The 23,542-nt window shown below is 41.9% G+C and overlaps 1 protein-coding gene and 1 long non-coding RNA gene across 3 annotated transcripts; one reads left to right on the plus strand and one right to left on the minus strand.

The window, feature by feature from the left end:
* Positions 1–208: 208 nt before the first annotated feature.
* strn4 (striatin, calmodulin binding protein 4) lies at positions 209–22,557 on the plus strand. Of its 2 annotated transcripts, none has more exons than XM_052079187.1 (18): positions 209–675; positions 9,271–9,374; positions 9,481–9,557; positions 9,692–9,770; positions 10,852–11,037; positions 11,290–11,467; positions 12,486–12,642; positions 13,131–13,226; positions 13,481–13,599; positions 13,708–13,883; positions 14,873–14,920; positions 15,683–15,804; positions 15,892–16,059; positions 16,135–16,275; positions 16,364–16,462; positions 16,543–16,629; positions 17,439–17,646; positions 18,394–22,557. In XM_052079187.1, exons 1-17 carry the CDS (start codon positions 364–366, stop codon positions 17,606–17,608), a joined length of 2,319 nt encoding a protein of 772 aa, XP_051935147.1. In that variant the 5' UTR covers positions 209–363; the 3' UTR covers positions 17,609–17,646; positions 18,394–22,557. The 2 variants fall into 2 exon arrangements, with proteins under 2 accessions (XP_051935147.1, XP_051935146.1); XM_052079186.1 differs by having other exon boundaries at positions 17,439–17,628.
* LOC127609432 (uncharacterized) lies at positions 15,717–18,424 on the minus strand. Its single transcript, XR_007964564.1, has 3 exons — positions 18,278–18,424; positions 15,950–16,038; positions 15,717–15,851 (listed from the first exon to the last, which is right to left on the minus strand). It is a non-coding gene; the product is annotated as an uncharacterized LOC127609432 (long non-coding RNA).
* Positions 22,558–23,542: the final 985 nt, after the last annotated feature.

Here is a 23,542-nt window from a genome sequence, read left to right on the forward strand (position 1 = left end):
TCCAATTAAAATGTTTACATTTCATATGGGAATAATTCAAATCTGCGCTGAGTCTGAAGTTAATTTAAGGCACATGATGAAGTATTATGATTAAATTGGTGCACCCACGACCTAAAACTACACTTGTGTGACTAATAAGCGATTCAAATGCGTTTTATCTTGACGGTTAAAAAGCGGACGTGTAGTATTTTACCGACGGCATAGTAATTTTGCTCCGTGCGTGTGAGAAAGGGAAGAAAGGAGGTAGCCTACAACGAAGTGCGGTTGCGTTGCAAGGAGTGCACTGGCGATTTATCATTGTTGTTGTTTGTACACTTCGCCCGTTTCCCAGTTCTTAACCTGGCGCAGGGTTGAACGGTTAAAATGGAGGCGGACAGATCCGGCGGAGGACCAAACCCGAACTTTGGAGGCGGCAGCGGCGGAGTGGGGCGCAACCCAAACGGGCCCAAAGCAGCAGCACCGGGGCAGTCAACACCAGTAGCCGCTACTGGGGGTATGGCAGCAACAGCGGCGGCGGCGGTCGGGGCCATGCCCGGATCGGCACACCTCCGCGAATCACAGCAGGACGCCGATTCGGGAATGACTCTTCCCGGGATCCTGCACTTCATCCAGTACGAGTGGGGACGCTTCCAGGCCGAGAAATACCGCTGGGAGGCGGAAAGAGACGAACTTCGTGTAAGTGTTTTATTATTTACCCCCTGCATTTAGACTGTTGGCATGAATTGAACCATATTACACTATAATATTAATTCTACATATTTGCCGCTGTTCTGGGAAACAATACAGTTCAATATCGTCTACACTAAGTCAATCAGATCACAACATGCTAAAAGGCTAACGTTAATCTGAGCTGCTGCCCCACCATGATTTAGGCAATAAAACTCTGCATAAAGGACCTCTTCGCGTGATATAAACAATTTTCCCACAAAACAAATATAATCTGACAGTCTCCCTGTCAAATGTACACAAAACTAATAGGATGACGGTCTGAATGTGCACAATCACTGAACCCTGCAAAATAGGAGTTCTTTGGGTATGTACAGGCGTGTTTAAAAGTATTGAAATGGCAAGGTCAGTTTCTTTGTTTTTTGTTTGGTACTGAATACATTTTGGTTTTGGATCACAAGATGAATTCGAAACTAAAGGTCAGAAGTCCGACTTTAATCTCATCCATCCATCCATCCTTTTTCAACACTGCTTATCCGGAACAGGGTTGCGAGGAGTTGCTTTAGCCCAGGTGTCACCAACATTTTTGAGGGTGAGAGCAACTTCATGTGTACCGATTGTGTGAAGGGCTACCAAATTGATACACGTCTGAAATAACATATTTGTCCAAAATACCTTCAATATAATATGAGGATGTGTTATTTTTAATACTTGATGATTTAAATTGTCAGACTTTGATCGTGTTTCGAAATGTCTCACAGTACTGCCAATGTTTGCATTTTTAAATCATAATTTCTACTAGCAAATCACAATGTCCAGGCACTGGCGGGCTACTCAAGTGGTCTTCACGGGCTACCAGGTGCCCGCGGGCACCATGTTGGTGACCACTGCTTTAGCCTATCCCAGCTAACTTCAGGCAGAAGGCAGACTACACCTGAATTGGTCGCCAGGCACATGTAGAGACAAACAACCATTCACATCCATCACATCCACACAGTCACTGAGTGGGACTTGATCCCACGCTGCCTGCACACAAGTCAGGTGAGTGTACCACTATACCATCAGCGAATACTTTTATTTTGATGTTGACAACAACTCAGGACAGAGCACCACTTGTTTGTAGCCACCCACTTTTCAAATGAACATGTAACTAATGACTTTTTGTCGTTGTCTTTTAGATTTCGTTGCTTAAACGTTAGATAGTGTTTGTTTTTGGCTTGGAGTTTCACCTGTGAAAACTACATTTGCTGTTAAGCAAACTGGAACACCAGAGTGCTGTTTATGAGAGAGAAACTATTTTGAAGCTGAGAGAAGAGAAAAATTGATCAGAGCGCACAAACATTGGGCATAGTCAATACAACAATTTGGAATCTCCTGAAAAGAAAGAAACGACTGATGTCCTGAGTTACAGACATCAGACCGATCGGCCAAGGATATCACCAATGATTGATGACAGAAACATTGTAAGAGCTCTGAAGAAACACTCGAAGACAGCAGTCGGTGACATCACTGTCAAGTTCCACAGGGTAGGCGTGAAGGTACTGTATCACGATCCACTGTTCAAAGGAGACTTTGTGAGAAGAAATATACCTCATCAGTGAAAAGAATCAGAAGGCCAGATTGGATTTTGCAAAGAAATACAGAAATGAGCCACAACGTTTTGGAACAAAGTTTGCTGGACTGATGTTACGGAGATGACTATCTACCAAAGTGATAGGCCCCAAAGTATGGAGAAAGAAAGCATCTGCTTATGCCATGAAACATAAAAGTTCACCTGTGAAGGATGCCAGGGTTATGTCATTGGGTACCTGCTTCCGGAACATGCGGACTAGTCTTTTTTGACGATATAACTTGTGATAGTAGCAGAAGAATGAATTATGAAGCCTGGCAACTTACTGAAAAAGGTATACAACTAATCAGGGAAGCTTGATCAAATAGATGTGTGTTTTGGGTCATTGTCCTTCCAAGACTTTAACAGAGGAAAAAATCAGAAGGTCTTAGACTGGCCTTGTTAGTCACCAGACCTTAACCCAATAGAAAATGCGTTTCGCCTCCTGAAGAGGAGACTGATGGGAGAAACACTCAAAAACAAACAAACAAAAAAAGACTTTCAGTTAGGAAAAGAAATGCTCAATAGGTCCCAGGAATGACACAAATGGTGTGTGTGTTTGAGTCAGAGCATCGCACAAACCACACAGAGACTGCAAAATATTTGAATCAATTTTTCTTGCATTATTTTGATGCTTTTCATAAATATTATACAACCGGGACTTGTGACAGCACATTGTTACTTAACACTTTTACTCACCGGATGCCCCCCACTCCTATCTTGGTGGGTATAAATAGAAGCTTGATAAAATATGGATGAACAATAAAGCTGCGCTTGACGCCCTTATGGACGCCGTTGTGCGAATAGCTCTCAGAAACAGGCCATCACCATGACCAACCGGGCCTGTCATGGAATTTGTAATGACGTGTTATCCAGCGGTGTTCTTGGGTAGAATTAGCGCCATCCTCTGTCAGCACAGGCAGAGATGACCTCGCTTCCGTTTAATCACCCCTATGGCCACACGCCTATGGTTTCGGAGCACTCAACATGCTAGTTAGCGTGCCTCACCCCCGGCCTTTTCTACTTACCAACGTACGTTGGCTCACGTCAGCTGTACTTAACATTAATGCCTTGTAAAATACAAATGCTAGCTTCCTGTTTTATGTCAGCGCCATCAATCATCTTACAGCGGCGTGACTACTCGTGGGAAGTTTTTTTTTTTGTGTGTCCATGACAGGAAAACCCTGTGGCTTTTTTTCCCCCTTTCCTCTCCCCATGTGGAAGGCCACCTGTGGTTGCATGTCTTCTCTGTCAAGGCAGGAATGACGCCCCCTCCCCCCCCTTTCAAACTGGACCAGGTGGGACATCCCAGAGGAGACAGGTGGTAGTGGCCTTGTTCTTCTGTCCCACTGATACACAAGAAGTATTTGCCAAACTTGTCAGATTTCGTCTTTCATCAAAGATCATCTGACTGGAGTGAAGAAAAAGTTCAACGACCGCTAAAGCTATTTCACTTACGCAAACTGGAGGAGATGAGGAAACATTGCTTGGACTACAAATTACTCTGAAAATGAAGGTGCTCCAAGTTCATTTAGTTCAGCAGTTCGGGAGCATTCTGGCTGCCATGTTGAGAACAAAGCTGGAAATCTATAAGACCCAGACTACCGGTATATGCCATAAGTGCTTCCAAAAAACTCAAAACTATAGACATCTTGCACAAATGTTTATAACTTTGCAGACTTCAAATTGGCCCCGATTCAGATTCAAAATCTGGATTTTTGCATTGCATGCCCAGCTCAAGTTCATACACAAGCAGACTGAAGGGAGCCGTTGCCCTTTCCTTATACGAGATGTGTTTTCTATTTACGTTAATGCAAGCGACGAATAGATTTCTAGAGGCTCATAGGATTCCTGTTCCTGTTTAGCTTGGCCATCAGTAATTCATAGGATTGTGCTTTCAGCAATGACACACATATGATATCCAGACATACTATGCAATTTATGGCATGCGCCTTCCTTCTGCGCTCCTCTTCTGTATGTTTATTTACATGCATCCCTCTCCAAGTCTTATTGTGGATGATTCCCATCTTATTAAGAACTAATACAGTGATCCCTCGCTATTTCGCGGTTCGTTTATCGCGGCTTCGGTGCATTGCAGATTTTTTCAAACATAAAAAAAGTTTGTTTTTGTTTTTTTGAAGTCCGCAAAAATCAGTGTCTAAGTGTTGTTTATTATGCGTGCTAGTGTGTGCGCACTCTGCTCAAGCACGGAAGGTCCACGTGGGGCACGTGTGTGCATGCACGCATGGGCGTGCAGGTGAGTGTATGTGTGTTGCTGAGAAAAAGATGGAGGGAGAGACTTTGGATAACAAAAGCAGGTCCCTCCATCCTTAATTGACTAATTACTGATTATATTGCACTTAATTGAACTGTTTGTTTTTTTTTTTTCTTTCTACCTACATTCCTGCTGCTGGAGGCTGTAAATTTCCCCAGTGTGGGACAAATAAAGGATATCTTATCTTAATCATAAACACGTCTGCTGCAAGCCAGGAGGGATTGCTGGCTTGTGTGTGTGTGTGTGTGTGTGTGTGTTAGTGCGCCCTGCTCAAGCGCAAAGGCCCACGTGGGGCAATTATTTTATTTTTTTAATATATGTATGTTAATTGGTCGCTCCTTCGCGGATTTTCGTTTATCACGGGTGGTTTTGGTCACCTATTAACCTCGATAAAACAAGGGATTACTGTACTACACATACACTTCAGTGAACCACAGTGGCCCAGAAAAGTTCAGCGCTGTATTTTTTTTGGGATGCTCTCTCGGGATGCATGGATGAGTGGATGAGGAGATGGAGCGTGGCCAGTGGAGGAGGAATTCTGCCCTTGACCCGTTTTTTTTTTTTTTTTTTGCTTTGGACTTCTTCAAACCTTGTTCAGGCCATCAGCAGCAGCAGTAGTGTATCACGTGGAAGAAATCCCGCCCACAGGAAGGAGAGATCAGGTGGCACGATGGGTTTGCTTGCATCACCGCTCCTTTGTATTTGTCTTTTGTTTGTTTTACCCTCATGACGCAAAAGAAATGACTTGAGGCTCAAGCCAGTTTGGATTCGATGACTTCCAAAGTGCAAAGAGGTCATATTCTACCTGCTGGTTGACTTTAAAAGTCACAATGAATATGTTTTTTTGCAAATGTGTTGCTCACCTTTGTTTCTCAACAACCCCCGCTCCCAGTTTTTAATTTTATTTTGAAGTATCAGTGCTTCGTTTCTTCTTACTGTCCAATGAATCAGCCATGACCTGGTACGTGTCCCACGCATTAACAAGAACAGGCACGTCCCAAACTGAAACCAAAATCTGGGCATAGGCGTAGAAGGAAAGAACAGGATGACGTCTTTTCATTCCTATACTATGACATTCCATAATAAGCATGTTGTGGTTTTCTGGAGCTATGACGCTCAAGATATATGAAGTCTCAAAATTACGTCTCTTTCCCTCTCAAGATAAATGATTGTCGTCGTGTTTCTGTGGTTTGCCAACCTCACTACAACCTCATCACGCGCTAAGGTGCCGGGTTCTGAGCCCCTTGGGGTCCTTCAAAGGGTGTGGTTTGAACTTGTAGCGCTGTGTGCGCAAGCAGGTGTCGGCTTGTTTTTTTTCCGTTATTTTTTTCTAGGCAGGTATGAGTTCATGGATTGGGTCTCAAAAAAACGGATGAATCCCACGTTGAAAGTTATGCAAATCAATTTGGTTTGCAAAATATATTGGGACCTGCCTTTAGTTGACCAAGTGTGTGTTTTTATCTGTTTTTCTCGGTTGTTTCATTTCATCCGTTCATTTCTTGTACTGCAGGTTGCTTGCTAATATTTGACTACTTGCTACTTGCTGCCACCAAGTTATGATATTTGATCGAATGCCATTATGTCTCGCAATTGTGCTAAAATTAGAGACATCTAGGAGTCCAAGTAAATTGATATAAGTATCTGACAATACAGAGTCCCAATACAATACCTCTGGGAGACCACATCCAAATGTCTCAATTGTCGCCGGCTAAAAGTGTTAGTCCCCGTGTGTACCTTGAAATAGCTCAACAAGGCTCCTACGTAATAATAATAATAAATTTTATTTATAAGCGCCTTTCAAGACACACAAGGACACTTTACAAAGCAAAAAACACAAAACAATGCAGGTTGAGCAGCGGCAGCCAAAACGCGCCAGCGTTCACTCAACCCGAAAGTCCGAAAGAAACCACAAGGGGGGTGAGGGGGGGGGAGAAAAAAACCCCACGCTCGAACTACCCTCATTTTGAGGATAATTTGAGTGAGGCAAAAAACTCCTGCACAAGCATATGACAGTTACAACAGGTCACAAGACATAAACAATGAAGAAGGTGAAATAAGGGAATGTATGAGGGAGGGGGTGATTGTGGGGGACTCGCTTCCGTGCATATTTTCATCAGGGGAAGGTCGAGATACCTAAGGTATATATCAGGCTGTTGAGGTGGTATTGGTTTGCACTTTCAGTGCATCGTTATGATTAGGAGTCCCGTACATACATGCAGTATCTGCACCAGTACACATACTGGTGCAGATGGCATCACCAGTTTATGGGAGGTGGGCACTCCACGCAAGAATTATGTGGCAGACGTACTAACCATTACCGGTAAATGCTAACCCTGTGCTAACCGCAATGTCACCTTGCTGTTCTGTTGCTGAATTTGTTTGGAATTATTTTTATGCGTTATTTAATTAAATGAATCTGGAATTAAATGCTTTCAAAATCACAACCTTTTTTTTCCTGCTAAACGATCTCATGGTCTGACACCAGTTAGGTTTATGGTTTTACAATTTTCCGGTAGTTGCTTGGAATTTAGCACAACATTTGTATCTCTAGTCAGTCAGCCATTGTAGAACCCGTTTACTGACTTATTTGAATATGGAAGAACATCTCATGATTTTGCCTTTTTTTTTCTCCCTACAAATTGCCTCATCGTTGTGCTTTGGTGCATTTGGAAATGCTCATCTAGCCGAGCTGCTATCATCGACCACAGCGTTTAATATTGTACTCGAGGTTCTTAGGTAATACCCCAAGGACATGTCTGGCCTAAAACAAATAAATGGGTATCTGTGTATGATCACATTCCCGGTGTTTACGAGTTGGCTTAGACGATTATCTCCAAAAGTCTGCAATAAGCATAGAAAATCACATTGCATTAAGTGGGATTACTCTGCAGCCACATCAGTGAGTTTGGTTGGCAGATTCTCCAATCGGCCTCCTAGTTTGTTACATGACTGTGTGTGTGTGTGTGTGTGTGTGTGGTGCAGTGTGATTACTGCCCTCTCAAGTAGACCAAGTGGTTGTCTCATGAGACCATGTTTTGAGATTGTTCTACTTCTTCCAGAAGTGACTATGCATGTAGGGGCAGGGGAGGGCCTCTAAATGTGTTTGTTCTAAGCAGGGGCACAAACACAGCACTACTGTGCATGCCTACCTGCTCGTACTTGCTTTATGTGGCTCCTTAATCTGCTGGAGGACGATGTGTCGTCCGTGATTAGAGATACTGTACATCATCATGAGCTTCACTCGCATTCTATGGAGGGCAGATCTGCACCAAGGCCAATTGTACAGCTTCATGGATACTTTCTGCATATGCCTGAAATGACATTTTACGATGACTCTATTAGTTGCTCAGACAGTGAGGGAAATGTTGAAATACCTCAAATTGTTACCAAAAAAAAAAAAAAATGACATCATGGAGCAAACCTCCAACCAAATTGTGCAGGTTCTTTATTATTTGGAACATAACTCACTTATCCATAAAATGTGTTGAAAGAAATGTTCTTGAGAGGTCCAATTGTGTACTATGGTAACCAAACTTCAGATTTCAACATAGGTCGAAAATGACATCTTTCTTCAATTATTATTATTATTTTTAAACGATTCAATGCCAGTCGATACTAATGTTATCCGCTTCATTTGAGTTGATTGTAACGTAACCTGTACTTTTATGTTATATTATGCAGGATGGTAAACAAGTGGTGGAGGGTGTCTGGTGGGATATATATATGGTATTCATGTTTTCTTTTGGCCGACTTTTGAAATTTTTTTAAAATGTATTGTTTAGTTCAGCTTGCGGTTAACTTTGTACAGTATTGCATCCGGCCTTTTTTTTTATTGGTTGAAACGTGTCGTGTTTTTTTGTTTTTTTTTAAATCTGCTCCCCGAGGAAGGAAATTGACGGAAAGGAAAGAGAAAGGAAGCGCATAAAGGAAGGATGTGTCCCAAACGTGCACAGCCATTTAAATCTGGCCGGTGTTTCTTGTTTTCCCCTCTCGTGCAGCTGCGCACTGAGGGCTTGGTTAGGACAAGTTTAAAAATAAAATCTGTCTTCCACAACCCTCTACTTAACATGTACTCACTCAGTTCTCATAAGTTTCCTTTGGCAATCTTGTCATCTTTTTGTGTTTGATCATGGCCTCTTCACAGTTATCAAGTTCTACACTGAAAAATAACTGATGCAGTGCTTATTTTTTAATAGCGGTAGCACTCATGTCCCCCCACCACCCCATCCTGTATTTAGAAAATACTACATTCCAATGTCGAGTGTAATGAATCTGTTTCTGACCCAAAAACCAACCACAATTTAATTACGTGTTTTTGATCAAAGAAAAATGCAAACCACTGTAGAGTATATATGGAACATAATGAAAGAAAAGAAATGAAGTGGTCTTAGGAAGTGTCATTATCAAACTGGCGGGCACGCACACTCACACACTCACGTCATTGCTTGCAAGAAAAGGCCAAAAACTGTCTGAGCAATGGTTCGTGTCTAGACAAACTCTTAAGTCTGTGCCCTCCCAAGTCTAGATACAATTCTGTTGTTGAACTCATAATTCTTGAGTGAATAAATCAAAACTGAACGCATTATTATTTTTATAATGGCAGAGTTTTTGATACAGCTCTTGCATTGGATCTCATGTGATTCAATCGTACCCAAAATGCGTGTAAATGTAGGCTGCGGCTGCTGTGACAAGTCGTCTAATGCCTCCTATGTGTTTTCAGGCTCAGGTAGCATTCCTGCAAGGTGAGCGGAAAGGACAAGAGAACATGAAACAGGACCTAGTAAGGCGGATTAAAATGTTGGAATATGCCCTCAAACAAGAAAGGTAAGACGGGCTGCCAGAGAAGTCCAAGTGCACTCTTTTTCACACACAAGCTTGCCAATGATCCTTTTGTAATGGGGCCCTCTTGTGGTATTGCGCATGTGTGCAGGTCTAAACACCAGAAGCTGAAGACCGGAAATGACTTGAGTTCGAGTGACAAGAAACCAGAGATGGAAGCAGAACCCAGTATGTTTGCGTCCTTATCTCTTCTGCTATTTTTAAATCATCCTCTTTGTCTATTGTTGCATCCTCCATTGCTGCTGCAATGTTGTCCCTGTTCTTCCAACCGCCTCCTTCATTTATCCTTACAATCTCTGCAGTTCCCAATGGCCCGGCTGAGGCAGATTCCGAGCCAGCCAATCAGATGTCGTGGAAGGAGGGACGTCAGCTACTACGCAAGTAAGTTTGGTGTCATCACACCATCTCATCGCATTCATCTATGTCAGCCATCATTGGTAACTTTTCGTTATGAATTCTGAGTGTAGCATTTACGTCGAAGACAATGGTGAGAGTGTTGGGTTTGTCACACAGGGTGCCAAATAGCAAAAGAAAAAATATTTATAGCAGAAGGAATAGTGGTGACTTTTTAAAGTTTACCAGTGACCCTGAGGAGATGGAAGGTTTGTACATTCTGTAAGGCCATTTCACTATGGCAACAACGGAATTGACTATGGTAGCCTGTCCCCCCCCACCCTCTCCCTCCTCGGCTCCATAGCCGTGTAAATCTGCACGCTGATTTTTTATTTTTTTTTTAGATTATGGATCTGTGATCCTGTTGTCCCCACTGTTTATACATACAAGTACAAGCTATTTCGCAGTGTCAAAAATGCTCAATTATCAAATTAATCTACAACGATGTGGACAATCGATTCATCGTTTGTAGCCATTGCTTGACCTAAAATTGTCTGGATGCTATGATTAAACAATGGCTTATAAATTGTTGATCAAAAGTTGTTGATTGATTTGATGTTCAATTAATTGTCTATTAATTGATTATCAACTCTGGTAAGCAGGAAGTGTCAAAAGTGACCAAAGGGATAACTGGCTTGTGATGGACCTCCCTTCATATTGACGTTGCTTTTTGATTCTTCATTTTTTTAAAAAATGGCTTCCGTCATTTTAAAAAACTATTTTGGGAAAGGCTGCTTGGTGCAATTGTGATTTGAGGTGATGAAACAGAAGAATGAAGCCTTACCTTAGAGTCCTCCTCCTGGACATTCAGGCTGGCACCATATTTTAAAGCTTGCCTGTCAATGTTTAAACAAATCTGTACTATTTGGACTTTAAAGATGACATCACAGACACAAAGCTAAGTGCAAATGATGCCATTGTCACGCCAACAGATCACACCATTGCCCGTTCTTCAGATAAATGCTCCTTCTGGTATCATATTTGACACTAGGTGTAATCGTTATGATGTACTGCGATGTATTCATTTCTTGCCGAGTTTCTGATGGATGGCAGTTTCCTGTGAACATAGATATCTAGAGGAAGTGGGCTACTCGGACACCATCCTTGATATGCGTTCGAAACGAGTGCGATCCCTGCTCGGGCGGAGCAGCCCTGAGGCCAATGGACCTCCGCCACCCGAATCCTCGCCGGAGCCTGAGACGCGGGCTGCTGGCGAATCCTTGTTGGTCAGACAGATCGAAGAGCAAATTAAGAGGTCAGCCTTAAGAGGAAGATGCTCACGCCTAGCCGGACAAGATGTTTTCCTCTTTGCACTGGTATTGAGCTGTTCAGCTCAGTATGATGATGATGAAGTTCTAAACACCCATAATAATAAACATTGTTCTAACCTTTCTGACAGTGTCAATTAAAACCAAACCAAACCAAATCTGAATATTTGTTTCGGATCTCATTGCGAAGTGTCCAGTCAGTGTCCTACGGAGAAGCTGACTAATTTATCCATTGGTAGGAATGCAGGCAAAGAAAGTTCTAAGGAACGTCTCGGTGGCTCTGTGCTCGATAAGATCCCCTTCCTGCACGGATGTGAGGATGATGATGAAGACGACAGTGATGAGGAAGACGACTTCCAAGGCATGGCAACAGATTGCATCGATGGCCCTCGCAAGAGCAAAAAGTCTCGAGTAAAGGTGCGATCACACTTTTGATGTGAAAGTTAAGTAATAATACCGGCACCCACTTAAAAGTAATATTTTGACAACAATAAACAATTCTTTTCCTTTCACATCTCCTCAATATGCTGGCCATGTGTGCCAAAATTGGCTACATCTCGAGCCGAGAAAATATTCAACTAGTTATATACAGGAGCCAGTTTTGGCATGTTATCCAGTTTTATTTCAATTGGTTAATTCAAAAAGTGACACTTCATACGGATCCATTAAACACACAGGACAAACTTTTGAAAAAGGCCAGGGAAATTGTATTTAAAAATAATTTGATTGTTTCTTATGTAATCAGATTTCTTTAGATGGTGACTATGGAATCAAAATGAAAAAAAAGTGTTAAAAACACTTCGCTGTATGCTATGAATCTTTCCAAGTTTCTCTTTTTTTAATTGCACATTGAGCTACCTGCAACATACTACATAAAAACTTGATTCAGACGGTTAGCTCACTGTGTGTGGTTCATTTCTGCCTCACAAGGCCTTGAGATTCATATCTAACATGTTGAATTTTTTTGCCCGGCAAAGCGGAAGGATTTGCACATGCCAATTGAGCTACATGCCGAGGGCAGAAATTCTGGCGGCCAATCTAAACACGTCCTCCGTTCACTGGATTTCAAGACCATGGCCTGTCAAGGGCTCCATTTGAATGGATAAAGTGGGCAGTATGTGGCCAGATTAAACCTGGTGTTGCCATCTGAATGACACGCAATCATAATGCTAACGTAAAGGGAAAACTGCACTGATAGTCACAGATTAAAACCTATTAAGCGACAAATAATATCTACTCTCTTGATTTATGGCATAACATTACTCACATGCATATATTCTTTATCCTCTCTGAAAAATGCCTAATGCAGCACGTTATCGAGTCACAACGGCAATAATCAAACCTTTTGTTCTTTATGGCCAAACATCTTATTGCATGTAATCACATGTCATCTTTTTGGGGGGTTGTGGGGAATTCTTACTTTTTTCCCTTTCAGATTGGTCCGGAGTCTATGACCACAGACCTAGACCCCGACGACGAGGAGGATGAGGATGACTCAGAAGACGCCCTCAGTGAATTTGACTTTCTGGGCTCCGGGGAGGATGGGGAGGGGGCGGGAGAAGCCAGGATCTCTGGGGACGGACGGGAGTTAGGTATGCAGCTACCATAGCAAACCATCACTTCCAACTTCCCTGCCACCATTGTATCGCTCTTTTCTGACACCCCCTGCCCCATTTTCCCACATGCTCACTTTTTTTGAGTTACTTCTCATTATGTTTCCACATCTCTTCTTGTCAATAAAACCAACCTCTTTCCCCAACTGCCTGTTTCTTTGTCTCTGTCTGTGACTCCTAGCACTGTGTCGCTGTCATCTGTCACTAGATGTTTTCTCTCTCTTTCTCTCACTCTTTTTCCTGATTCTTACTCTCTCTCCTGGGGTGATTTCATCATGAGTATCATGATGTACAAGTATCATGCATGCAGCCTTTACATGTCTACGTTGTCTCCCGCACATGAATCCATATTTGAAAGAATGAAGTCTGAATCTTTTGGTCTACGTTTGGCCTTCAAACTTCAAAATCATCTTCCATCTCTCCGCATGACTGGATATGTTGTGTGTTTTTCCTGTCGCCGGGTTCAGAGAACCGCAGGAACAAGTTACAAGGCATGATGTCGGACTTCCCCGCAAAACCTGCTCCGCCCCCCTCTTTATCAGGACAAACTCGCTCGGGCGAAGGTAAGACTTCTCCTCAGAAAAAAAAGGCGAGTTCCGCTTCTCAGTCTTCCACATGCATGCTTGTAGTTTTGAAACCCAAATAAGATGCTGTGGGGTAGAGTTTCTTCTCCATCCAAAAATAATTGCTTCCAGTATGCTAGCCCGATGGAGGGTAACAGGATCCTGGTATAGACGAGAATCACTTTCCATATTTTGCTGTTCTGTTTCTCAAACTGCGACGTTGGCGGGACTGACGCCACATTCCAAACCTGCAGGTGGCGCCTTGGGTTTCTCCTCAGATGTCTTCATCATGGATGCAGTTGGAGGTGGAGACATGAACTTGGGTGAACTAGCTGATCTCACCGTCGCCAATGACAACGATCTCTCCATGGATGTAATTAACACATTTGCTCCCTTCGCGACACCCGATGCGGTTCAACCCTTCAGAATCAGTGAGCTGGATCCGGTTTTAATGATGTAACTGCGCGTGTGGGTGTTACAGATGCAGGATAACAGAGAGGAGTTCAAGAAGACGTGGAACCCCCGTTTCACGCTTCGCAGCCACTTTGATGCCATCCGTGCGCTGACGTTTCACCCCAGCCAAGCGGTGCTGCTCACAGCCTCGGAGGATGGAACACTAAAACTATGGAACCTCAACAAAGCCATGCATTCCAAGAAGTAGGAACCGTCTGACCTTCAGGAAAATCAAATACAGTGGTGCCTTGAGATGCGAGTGACCCGAAGCTGTCGTTTCGGACCAGTTTTCACTTTGACTTGCGAGCACAAATGTAATCAAACCCTGTACGGTGGCGTTAGACTCGGCTCTGGTCACAACAAGCAGCAGTTTGGCAGATAGAGAACAATCTCAGATGACTCTTCCCGTAACGTAAAACCAAAAATTTCCGATGCACAAAGTGTAAATCAAACAACCACACAGCTTACAATACATAGACAGGCTAAGGACTGCCATCTGTGTTGAGGCGCTATAACTGTTTAAGCAACGGATATTTCAAAACCTGGTAGAGCAACATATGTAGAAGGATAATATCGTCCTTCCGAGAATAATTGCCCACAAACACAAAAAAAACCCAACTAAATACTGATTGTATTCATGAATAATTTTATTTACGGCAGTTGTTTACCTAAGGATGTAGCTGTTTCTAGCAGAGCTGATCAAAATCGTGATGCCTATGGCATTTTTTTTTTGTTGTCAAAATATGTGAAGCCCATATTTTAAGTGTGTATTTTTTTTGCCTCTCCAAATGCGACAAATGTAGCAGCTTAATGAGAACCATGGATCAAGTACGCCGATGTATCTGCATTATACAGGTGGTCAAGGCACATACACCGAAAAAAGCAGCACGGTGTCCATTGAATCGAAGAAAAAAATACAGTAAAACTCTTTAATTCTTTACATTCTATTTATGACATTGCTGCATTTGAAATATTCTACAGTGCTCTTTATATTCATAAACATATTTTTGGGGGGGCCAGAGGCTTTAGCAGATCATATCCAATCATCAATGGGAGAGATGATTTTTTTCAATGATCTCAAAGTACCACTCTATTTAATGTAAATGTCACAGAAACGTTAGTGTGAAATCTGCAGTGTGTAGTGTGAATGTGACCTCTTAAAGAATAAAGTGAAGCAAAGTTTTTCTCCACAGAAATGCTGCTTTAGACGTTGAGCCCATTTACACTTTTCGAGCGCACAGGTGAGTCCAAACATGTCCAAGCACCATACTGAGCAATAATAATTATGAACATCATCCACCCATCCGTCCATCCATTATCTGATCTGTTTATTCTCACGAGGGTCACGGGTGTGCTGTAGCCTATCCCAGTATTCTTCGGACAGTAGGCGGGGTACATCCTGAACTGGCTGCCAGCCAATCACAGGGCACACCAGTGTTAACCAAACTCGTGCTAACCATTCGCACTAACCATCCGCGTTTACACTCACACTAGGGGACAATTTAGTGTGTTCCATTAATCTGCCACGCATATTTTGGGAATGTGGGAGGACACTGGAGTACCTGGAGAAATCCCACACAAGGCAGCGTGAGAACATCCACATCCACGCAGGAAGTTCAGAGTCGGAATCGAACCCTACACCTCTGCTCTGTGCTAGCCAGTCGATCACCATTCATTCCACTTATGAACATGAAATGGAACTGATTGTTTCGTCATATCGATGTTTATTCATATTGCGCATTTTTAATACCATCCTCAGTTATTTGGATGACATGTTTTTGTGATATAATGAAAGGATCAAGATTGACTTTCAGACTTTACACAGCCTGGTATTTTGTCTAGCTAAATGAGACTCGAACCATCTTGTATCTCAATTCAGTTCATATCGCTAGTCAAGTGAGCTCCTGCTCACCCTGCCCCTTACAGTGCTATGCCACTACTGAATAGCATATTGATTCAGAAAGGTGGTTCAATGAATCTTACACGTTAAACTCTTTGTGCAGTGGCGCCGTTTTGTCACTGACTATGGGAGAAGATGGAGAATCCTGCTATAGTGGAGGCCTGGATGGAAGCGTAAGGTGTTGGAAGATGCCAGACTTCAATGTAGATCCTTACGACAACTACGGTCAGTGAGTCAGCTGCGCAGGATGGTCACCAGCTACCTTAAATAAGCTGTAATCATATCAACGGCATGTTGTGTCACCTTAATTAGATCCTGGTATAGAGAGCAGTGTGCTGGCAGGTCATGAGGACAGCGTGTGGGGTCTCACATATTCCGCTGTCCACCATCGGCTGGCCTCGTGCTCAGCGGACGGCACCATTCGCATCTGGGACCCGCGGAGCTCTGCCCCCTGCCTGTCTGTCATCAATAAGGAGAGGGGTAGGTACAGGCCTGTTACTTGAGCTTTTCCGTTGTTTACACATGTAATACCTCACACTCTCACCGTCTTGTCAGAACACGGGACGCCCACATCGGTGGCCTTTGTGGCTTCTGACCCCAACCAGGTGGTGGTGTCGTTTGACGCAGGCGAAACCCTGCTCTATGATCTCAACACGGAGCAGAGCATCACAGCACTCGAGACGCAGACCAAGGATGGTACGTCCAAGACGCTTGCCCCACTTAATGAACTGTATCAAGATGTTGTCACGCATCTGGAGATATGGTTGTTTATTGTCCTTTCCAGGAAGTGAACTAATTAACCGTGTGGTGAGTCACCCATCTGAGGCCCTCTCCATCACCGCACACGAGAACCGCACCATCCGCTTCCTAGACAACAAGACTGGTACCCGCATTTCTCCCTTTAATGGGCCAGTGTTTCGTGGGCTGCTAGAGGATGTCGGTATTCTCCTTTTTTTTCTATAGGTAAAGTGGTCCATTCTATGGTGGCCCACTTGGATGCGGTTACATGTCTCACAACAGATCCGAAAGGCACTTACCTCATCTCTGGCAGTGAGTTTCAACCAAATCAGTAACATTGCTATAACATTTACTTTATCCCACATCCACAGTTCCTTTCATTGAAATTCAGCTTGTGACTCAATATTTAAATAACTTGTAATTTATATTGTGTGGTTAGTGGAAGTCAAGCAGTCGGTATTGTTCGCTGACAAAATAATTGCCTTTGAACTAGTGATGCACAATATGAGAAATTTCAATCGATACCGCTAATTTCCTGCTCTGTATGGCTGATACTGCAAACCTACTAAAATATATATCTATACTATATATATATATAGTGTTGCGGCGTAATTGAATAAATGTTACAACCATGTCACTTAATATAGTGGGGTTGGAGGATGGTATAAAAAAAAAAGGTTGTCAGCGACAGCGTACGGTCGCTTGTTTTGCTACTTGCTGAACTCTTCTCACTTCAGACAGTGAGGTGATGAGCAATCTCAAAAGCTCTGATGCGTATAGTACCTTTTTAATAAAGTTGGTTCCATTTTGTTATCACACCCTAATTGCGTTTCTCTGTGCGCAAGCCTGCACCAGGACACTGTTGTCCCTGCTTGCCTCTCTAGCAAAAAAAGTTGCATAATCATGCATTTAAATACTCATTTGAGTTTGTTGTGTTTAATTTCTAACCACCACCAGTGTAAACCAAACTTGTGCTCACCAGTTGACCGCTGTGGCGTTTTGATCGAACATACGAATCCATATTCGTGTTATCTTTTGCATAGATCAAGCAAATTTCCGCACTTGGATGAATTTGAGCTTCCCTATTCCTTATTGGTAAATATGATTTCCCCCTCTTGCAGGCCACGACTGCTCTGTGCGCTTGTGGATGCTCGACAACAGGACGTGCGTGCAGGAGATCACGGCCCACAGGAAGAAACACGATGAGGCTATTCACGACGTGGCCTTCCACAGTTCTCAGCCCTTCATCGCCAGCGCAGGCGCCGACGCACTCGCCAAAATCTTTGTCTGATCATACCGCCGTTCCATCTGGTGAGGCCGGAGCGGCGGGTGCGAGACTTTTCACGATTCATCAAATTTACTGCATACTATGTGGAGGCATACTGCTGAAAATATCTTGATGTTTCTACTTCCAGCTTCATTTGAAAAACCAGTCCGAAACTTTTCTATGTAGCAAGGGTTCTCAAACTTTTACATCAAGTACAACCCCCCCCCAAAAAAAAACTTATTCAAAATATCATCAACATGAAATTTAATTTACCCCCCCCCCCCCATTGCAGCCTGTGTGACTTGAATAACTCCAATGTGATGCAGATTTCAGTTGGATTCATTGTTCAACTCTACACATTCAGACAAACGTTGAAGAGTTTGGCATCGAAGAGACCCGTTTTTTTCCCCCCAGTTTAACTCATGGTCCAATTGATTGTGGCAATAAACTGCTCGAGGAATAGTTCACTGTACTGCAAACTGCTGCTTGCTCTTCAATGAGGTCAATTAGCTGTCAGTTACTCCCTCTTGTATCTCAATTTTTTGCTCACACGTCAAAGCTAAGAATCAGCAATTTCACGGCTTGTATCGCAAAAAAACTTGAAAGAATAAAATAATTGTAGTAAAAAAAAAAAACGTGTAAAGCCAAACACTTCTTGGAGATTTAAAAATAATAACACTTAACTGTAGTTACGCAGTGATTCTTTCGCGTACCACGAGTGGGAGCCCGCACATCACACTCTACAATCACTCCAGTGGAGCACCAACATACCTTAAATGTGACCATGTTTCCCTTTTTTTCTTTTTCAGACACCCTCGACTGTGCCGAAAGAGACTACAATGGACACAATTTCCCCTTCATACACACAAGCGCGTGAAAACACACACACACACATACACACACACACACACACACTGTTGTCCTGCATCCCACTGGCTGGGTTATTGTCACAGGACGTCACCTCCCCTCACTTCCTCACTGTTTTATGCCTCAGTGACTTCTTGTTATACAAACCACACTGCTTTGTTTTTTAACTCGAGAAGCTCCTATCTGCGGCTTCAAAAAAATCATTTCTACACTACAATAAGCTTTTCCGCTTTTCTTTTTTTTTTTTTGTATTCCGTGTCTACCGATTGTTATGTCAAGGTGGCATGTGCACTCGAGCTCTATGAATTACTGCTCATGTTTTAAGGAGAACCATCAATTAGACTCGTGCATGCCGTATAAATGCAAGGTGTAAATCCTGACCAGTGGGATGTAGGTATGTTATCTAATCGGGGAACCTGTCTGTATGTATCACATTCCAAAGACTCAATGAGGAGTATGTGGTGCATTCTGGGTTTTTTTTTTTTTTGCTTTTTTTTCCCCTCAAGGTCCGACAATGTTCAACATGCCAGTGTTTCAACTTAATAGCTTTAATTTCAACTTGGCCACGACCCATTTTCACTGTATAGATGTTGTATGGAATGTCAATTTGTCTATATTTAAAGTGGAACTGAACCCCTGAAGTTCAAGGTTTTGCTTGTCAGGTGCCGTTTCAAGTAGTTTTTCGAAAAATGTGCATCAAAACAATCCATCTGCTCTTGCGTAATCGCTTCTGGAGGCTGCCATTTCTTTCAGATTTGTAAGAATGTGACCTATTTGCTCGACTTATTATGCAACTTTATTTAATAGAAGAACCACCCAGAGTTAGTACGAACTCAGTTAGTTGCTCCAAATCAGTAGTTTTCAGTAAGTCCCAAAAACAGCATCGTGCTTGAGGTTACTAAACATTGCATCGTTCAAGTTAGTAAAAACTTTGTATTGCTATCATATAGTATTGCGCATGAACATCTACACAACACCACGAAATTCATGTTCAATCGCTAATTTAATACTCTGTCGTTGATTAAACTGGTAGAATATGGTGATCGCCGACTAGACAACAAAGCCATAGATACTTCCTAAAGGAAATGACTTTGGTTACATCATCTTCCCCGAACACTTTTTCAAAGCTCCTCGAGCCACGAGGCAGCTGACGTTTCCTTGACAGAAATATGTTTTTAAATGCATCTAACCTAACTATTTTCTCAAGTTATTGTCTTGGAGAAAAAAAAAAAAACACTGAATGTTGAGGCGACAACCATGACGTATGGCTCCGAAGCGTTCATGAGCCTTTATGCATTTGTTTCCGCAAACTATTTTCTAAACTTTATAATGTTTAGTAATGGGTAATATAACATACAATCGATTTGGGGACGGACCAGCTTGCAAAATTATTCGCTTTCGACAGCCTGTCGGCCGACACAATTCATTAAAGAATCTTGGTTGCAGGTATCGCTCTGATCACACATGGCGTCACATGACTAGCTGGTAATGATTAGGCCCAATGTGGTGTAGCGGCCTCCTTATATTGATTAATAATTTTGTTTAATTTATACTCCATTCACACAATATTGATTACAGTGCCACATTTTGACTAGCGCTGGTACAGACAATGTATTCTTGCTTTAAAAATAATTGGGTTTAGTTCTTCTTTAAGGCTGACAGTGCTCTTGTATATCAGTAAGGTGAGAACACAGTTAATGGTTGGGGAGTGCGGTTTGAGGCCAATCTGGGCGTTCCCAGCAAATTGGGTTATTTGCTGCTTTTTACTGTACAGAGGAGTGTGTGTGCATGCGTACGCACGAGTGAAATCATGGTGCTATGAAAGCTTGCGTTAGTTCAGGGATTTTTTTTTTTTTTTTGGCGCGTGGTAGAGTAAGACTTGCAGTGTTGACGCGTCACTGTTGAATCACTTTGTTGACTTGCCATGCATTTCACAATGTTGACTGTTCCAAATTTCTCCTCGGTGGCATGTGTGAGTGCAAGAGAGATCCTTTGTCCCACCCGTCCGCCCCCCATGGAATGTCTATTTGTCGGCGTTCTGCATTCAGAACGCCCCAACCCCTCCTCCACAAAAAAAAAAAAGGACACCCTCCTGAGATTCCCTCTTGTTGTATGGCGCACATGAATTTGCACCGTGGCACGTTAGCCTCGAGGCATGCCCAAGAGAAACAGCTCAGAGGGGGAATGAAACGATCGTTTTGAATCTGTCACGTTTATCACTACACATAGAAAGCGTCGTTTGGGAGCTGAGGTGCTGTGTAAGAACGTCAGTTTAACTTAGTAACTGTTGATCAGAGCCCTAAAGTGTCTGACCACTGTGTTCTGGTATTTGTCAGGGGAAGCCCTAATACGTCATGGAGGAACCGTACGGTTGTATTTATGATTAAAAAACAACTTTCAGTTTAATACCTCATAGGGATGAGGATTTTCATATTAATTGTTTAATTATGGGGAAATGGATTCATCAATTATGTCTAAATATTTTTAATGGAATGGGCGAATCTTTGAACGCTTTTCACTCTTCGTAGTAGTTGCCATATTGTCAATGTTGGGCGGAAACCTTTGTTCAAATACAGTCAATTTCATATTACTTCATAAACTGGTACGGTTGGTCGTGGATCTGTTATTTTTGAAAATTATTGACCAATCTAAATGATTCAAAATAGCCTACTCTCTTTGAGGATGCAATACTAATGGCTGAACAATTGTGATTTTTTTTTTTTTAACTGAAAAGGGAATGTTTTGGAGTTCACGAGGATTCTGCCCAATGCCAGCAGTATGATGTGTCTGGCTCAACTTGCCATGCCTGAAATGGTGGGGTTCTTTTGACATCAGATCTGAACAATCAGAATTGATTGTTATGCCCATCCAAGTAATGACTGAAAATAAATGTGACAAAAGTTGTCCTACTTGCAACTCTTAAGATAACAGGGTACCTATACGGTCACTTTATTATTATTTTTTCTCATCATGGGGTCTCCAGCATTCAGATCTCTGGGCTTATCCTTTATAACCTGCATTGAAAAACTGGAAAAAAGCGACAGGCGACTACATCAACTCCCGTAGCGGGATCTCTTAGAATGACTGATCTTTATATGAAGCATTTTTGTGTTTTGCCATTCCACTTTTTTCCAACCTACAAGTATTATTATTTTCAGAAAACGAATGAAAAAGTTGTTCAGTCACAACCAAAACAGTCGTGGACCGTCGATGAAGCAGTGACAATGATCAAGATAATCACTCTTTTTCAACATAAATTGAACTATTGTAACCAGAGTTTAATGTTTAGTTTATGCGAGATTTTAAATTCAGATAAGAGCAATGCCAACTGCTGGCCTGCTGTGCGTATTAGTGTTTCCAGTCATTTGTGCAGGTTCCCGTGAAAGGTCTTTTGACAGCCCCTTTTTTAAAAATAAACAAGGCAGCCGAGTAAACAAAACTTTAATCTGGACTAACAAATGTCAATCAACAACAACTAGCTTGTGAGTTTTGCTAAAGGGTGCCCTGTAATTTGTGATCACTTTGGTTGGGCTCACACGCGACCAAAATGCAGATGATAGCAAAAGGATAGTTAGCTCAAGGCCAAAACGAGCTTCCTCTGAGTGCAAATCACTCGGATGCGTAGCAAAAAATGAAAATGGTTGTAGACTTGCTGTCAATATTTAGCATCTTTTTGTTTTCTTGCGTCTGCTTTGACTCTGAATGCAAAGAAAGTTAATCATCCTCCCTGACTTGGCATAGGACTTGCTTATAATTGCTAATGACATTTTACAACTTCATTTAAAAGAAGTTAAGCAAAAACTAAACAACAAAAAAACTCAACAAAATGCCCAAAAATGTGTTACCAGTCAGAGGCCAAGGTAAATGACCCATTGTATTTTTATTTTTATTCGCAATTTATCACTGTGTGATACTTTGTACATCATTAAGCTCTAGTCAAACAATTTCCTCGAACTACAAGGGATAAGAGACCTGCTTTTATCAATTTTGATTTATCTATTTTTGAACTGCATTCTAGCTTGTATCAAATGACTGTTTTTTGTTTTGATGGGTCGCTTGTTGTATGTCATTAAGATAAAAGGATAAAAAATGATTTTGTACAGTAACTGTGTATATATCATCATTCTTTGCCTTGCCGTTTGCAATTACTAAAGCAACTCAAATCTTACACAGTTATGGTAATATCAGTACAGTCAAAAGAATCAACTGCATCTGCACAATTTAATTCTGGTACCTTGCTGTACGGAGTGTGTGTGTTTCCCCGGTGTTTGCAGACCTTTTCTCCAGGTATACACCACCTTCTAAAAGCATGCATGTTAGATTTATTGAGGACTCCAAATTTTCCATCGGAGTGAGTGTGAATGGTGTGGTTTGCAATTCACCAGGCATGTATCAGGCACATTTCAGTTTGCAAACATCATGGGTGATTTGCCTTTTTTTTTTTTTTAGTCCCATTCGAACCTTACAACAAATGATTAGAATTTACATGTTTCCTTGTTTAATCCCAGTCTTCCTTCGGGTTGAATGATTTCTTTGCTAATGTTTACATGACAGAAGATATAGTGCAAATCATTTGATTTTTTTCCGCCTCAGATTTATAGCTTCTTTGTTTAAGGCATGAAAATATTTTAGATTACAAACATGGTGAATAACTGATTATTGACGTGTTGAATAAGATATTTTAAATATTTTAAATTCCTTAACTCCTCAATAAGTATTTGAAACACGTAATTTTGACATGACAAAAATGAACATGTTTTTAGATGATTATTGCTAAAATGACAATCAAAAGTTGGCGTGAGTATTACGTTCTATTGAATGTCAGGTGTGGCTGATGTTTTGGACCTCCCCAAACCAACCACAGAAACAAGTAATAATAATATAATAATAATGGATTTTATTTAAAAGCGCCTTTCATGCCACCCAAGGACACTGTACAGACAATAAGAAAATACAATGTAAAAATTAGTAAACGAGATATTCTATAAAAACAGGACATAAAATCATAAAAACATAGGACATGGAAAAGCTATGTGTTGTAGGCAATCCTGAACAGGTGTGTTTTTAGACGGGACTTGAAAGTGGAAAGAG

Source organism: Hippocampus zosterae, chromosome 10 (assembly GCF_025434085.1).
Source record: "Hippocampus zosterae strain Florida chromosome 10, ASM2543408v3, whole genome shotgun sequence".
NCBI classification, from domain to species: domain Eukaryota; kingdom Metazoa; phylum Chordata; class Actinopteri; order Syngnathiformes; family Syngnathidae; genus Hippocampus; species Hippocampus zosterae.

What these genes read in the sequence shown, in the direction of transcription:
- strn4 (XM_052079187.1), top strand. Translation starts at nt 364, where the DNA reads ATGGAGGCGGACAGATCCGGCGGAGGACCAAACCCGAACTTTGGAGGC. An exon ending in CGGAAAGAGACGAACTTCGT is followed by an intron (nt 676 to 9,270) that starts GTAAGTGTTTTA and finishes ATGTGTTTTCAG; the next exon opens with GCTCAGGTAGCATTCCTGCA. An exon ending in GCAAAAAGTCTCGAGTAAAG is followed by an intron (nt 11,468 to 12,485) that starts GTGCGATCACAC and finishes TTTCCCTTTCAG; the next exon opens with ATTGGTCCGGAGTCTATGAC.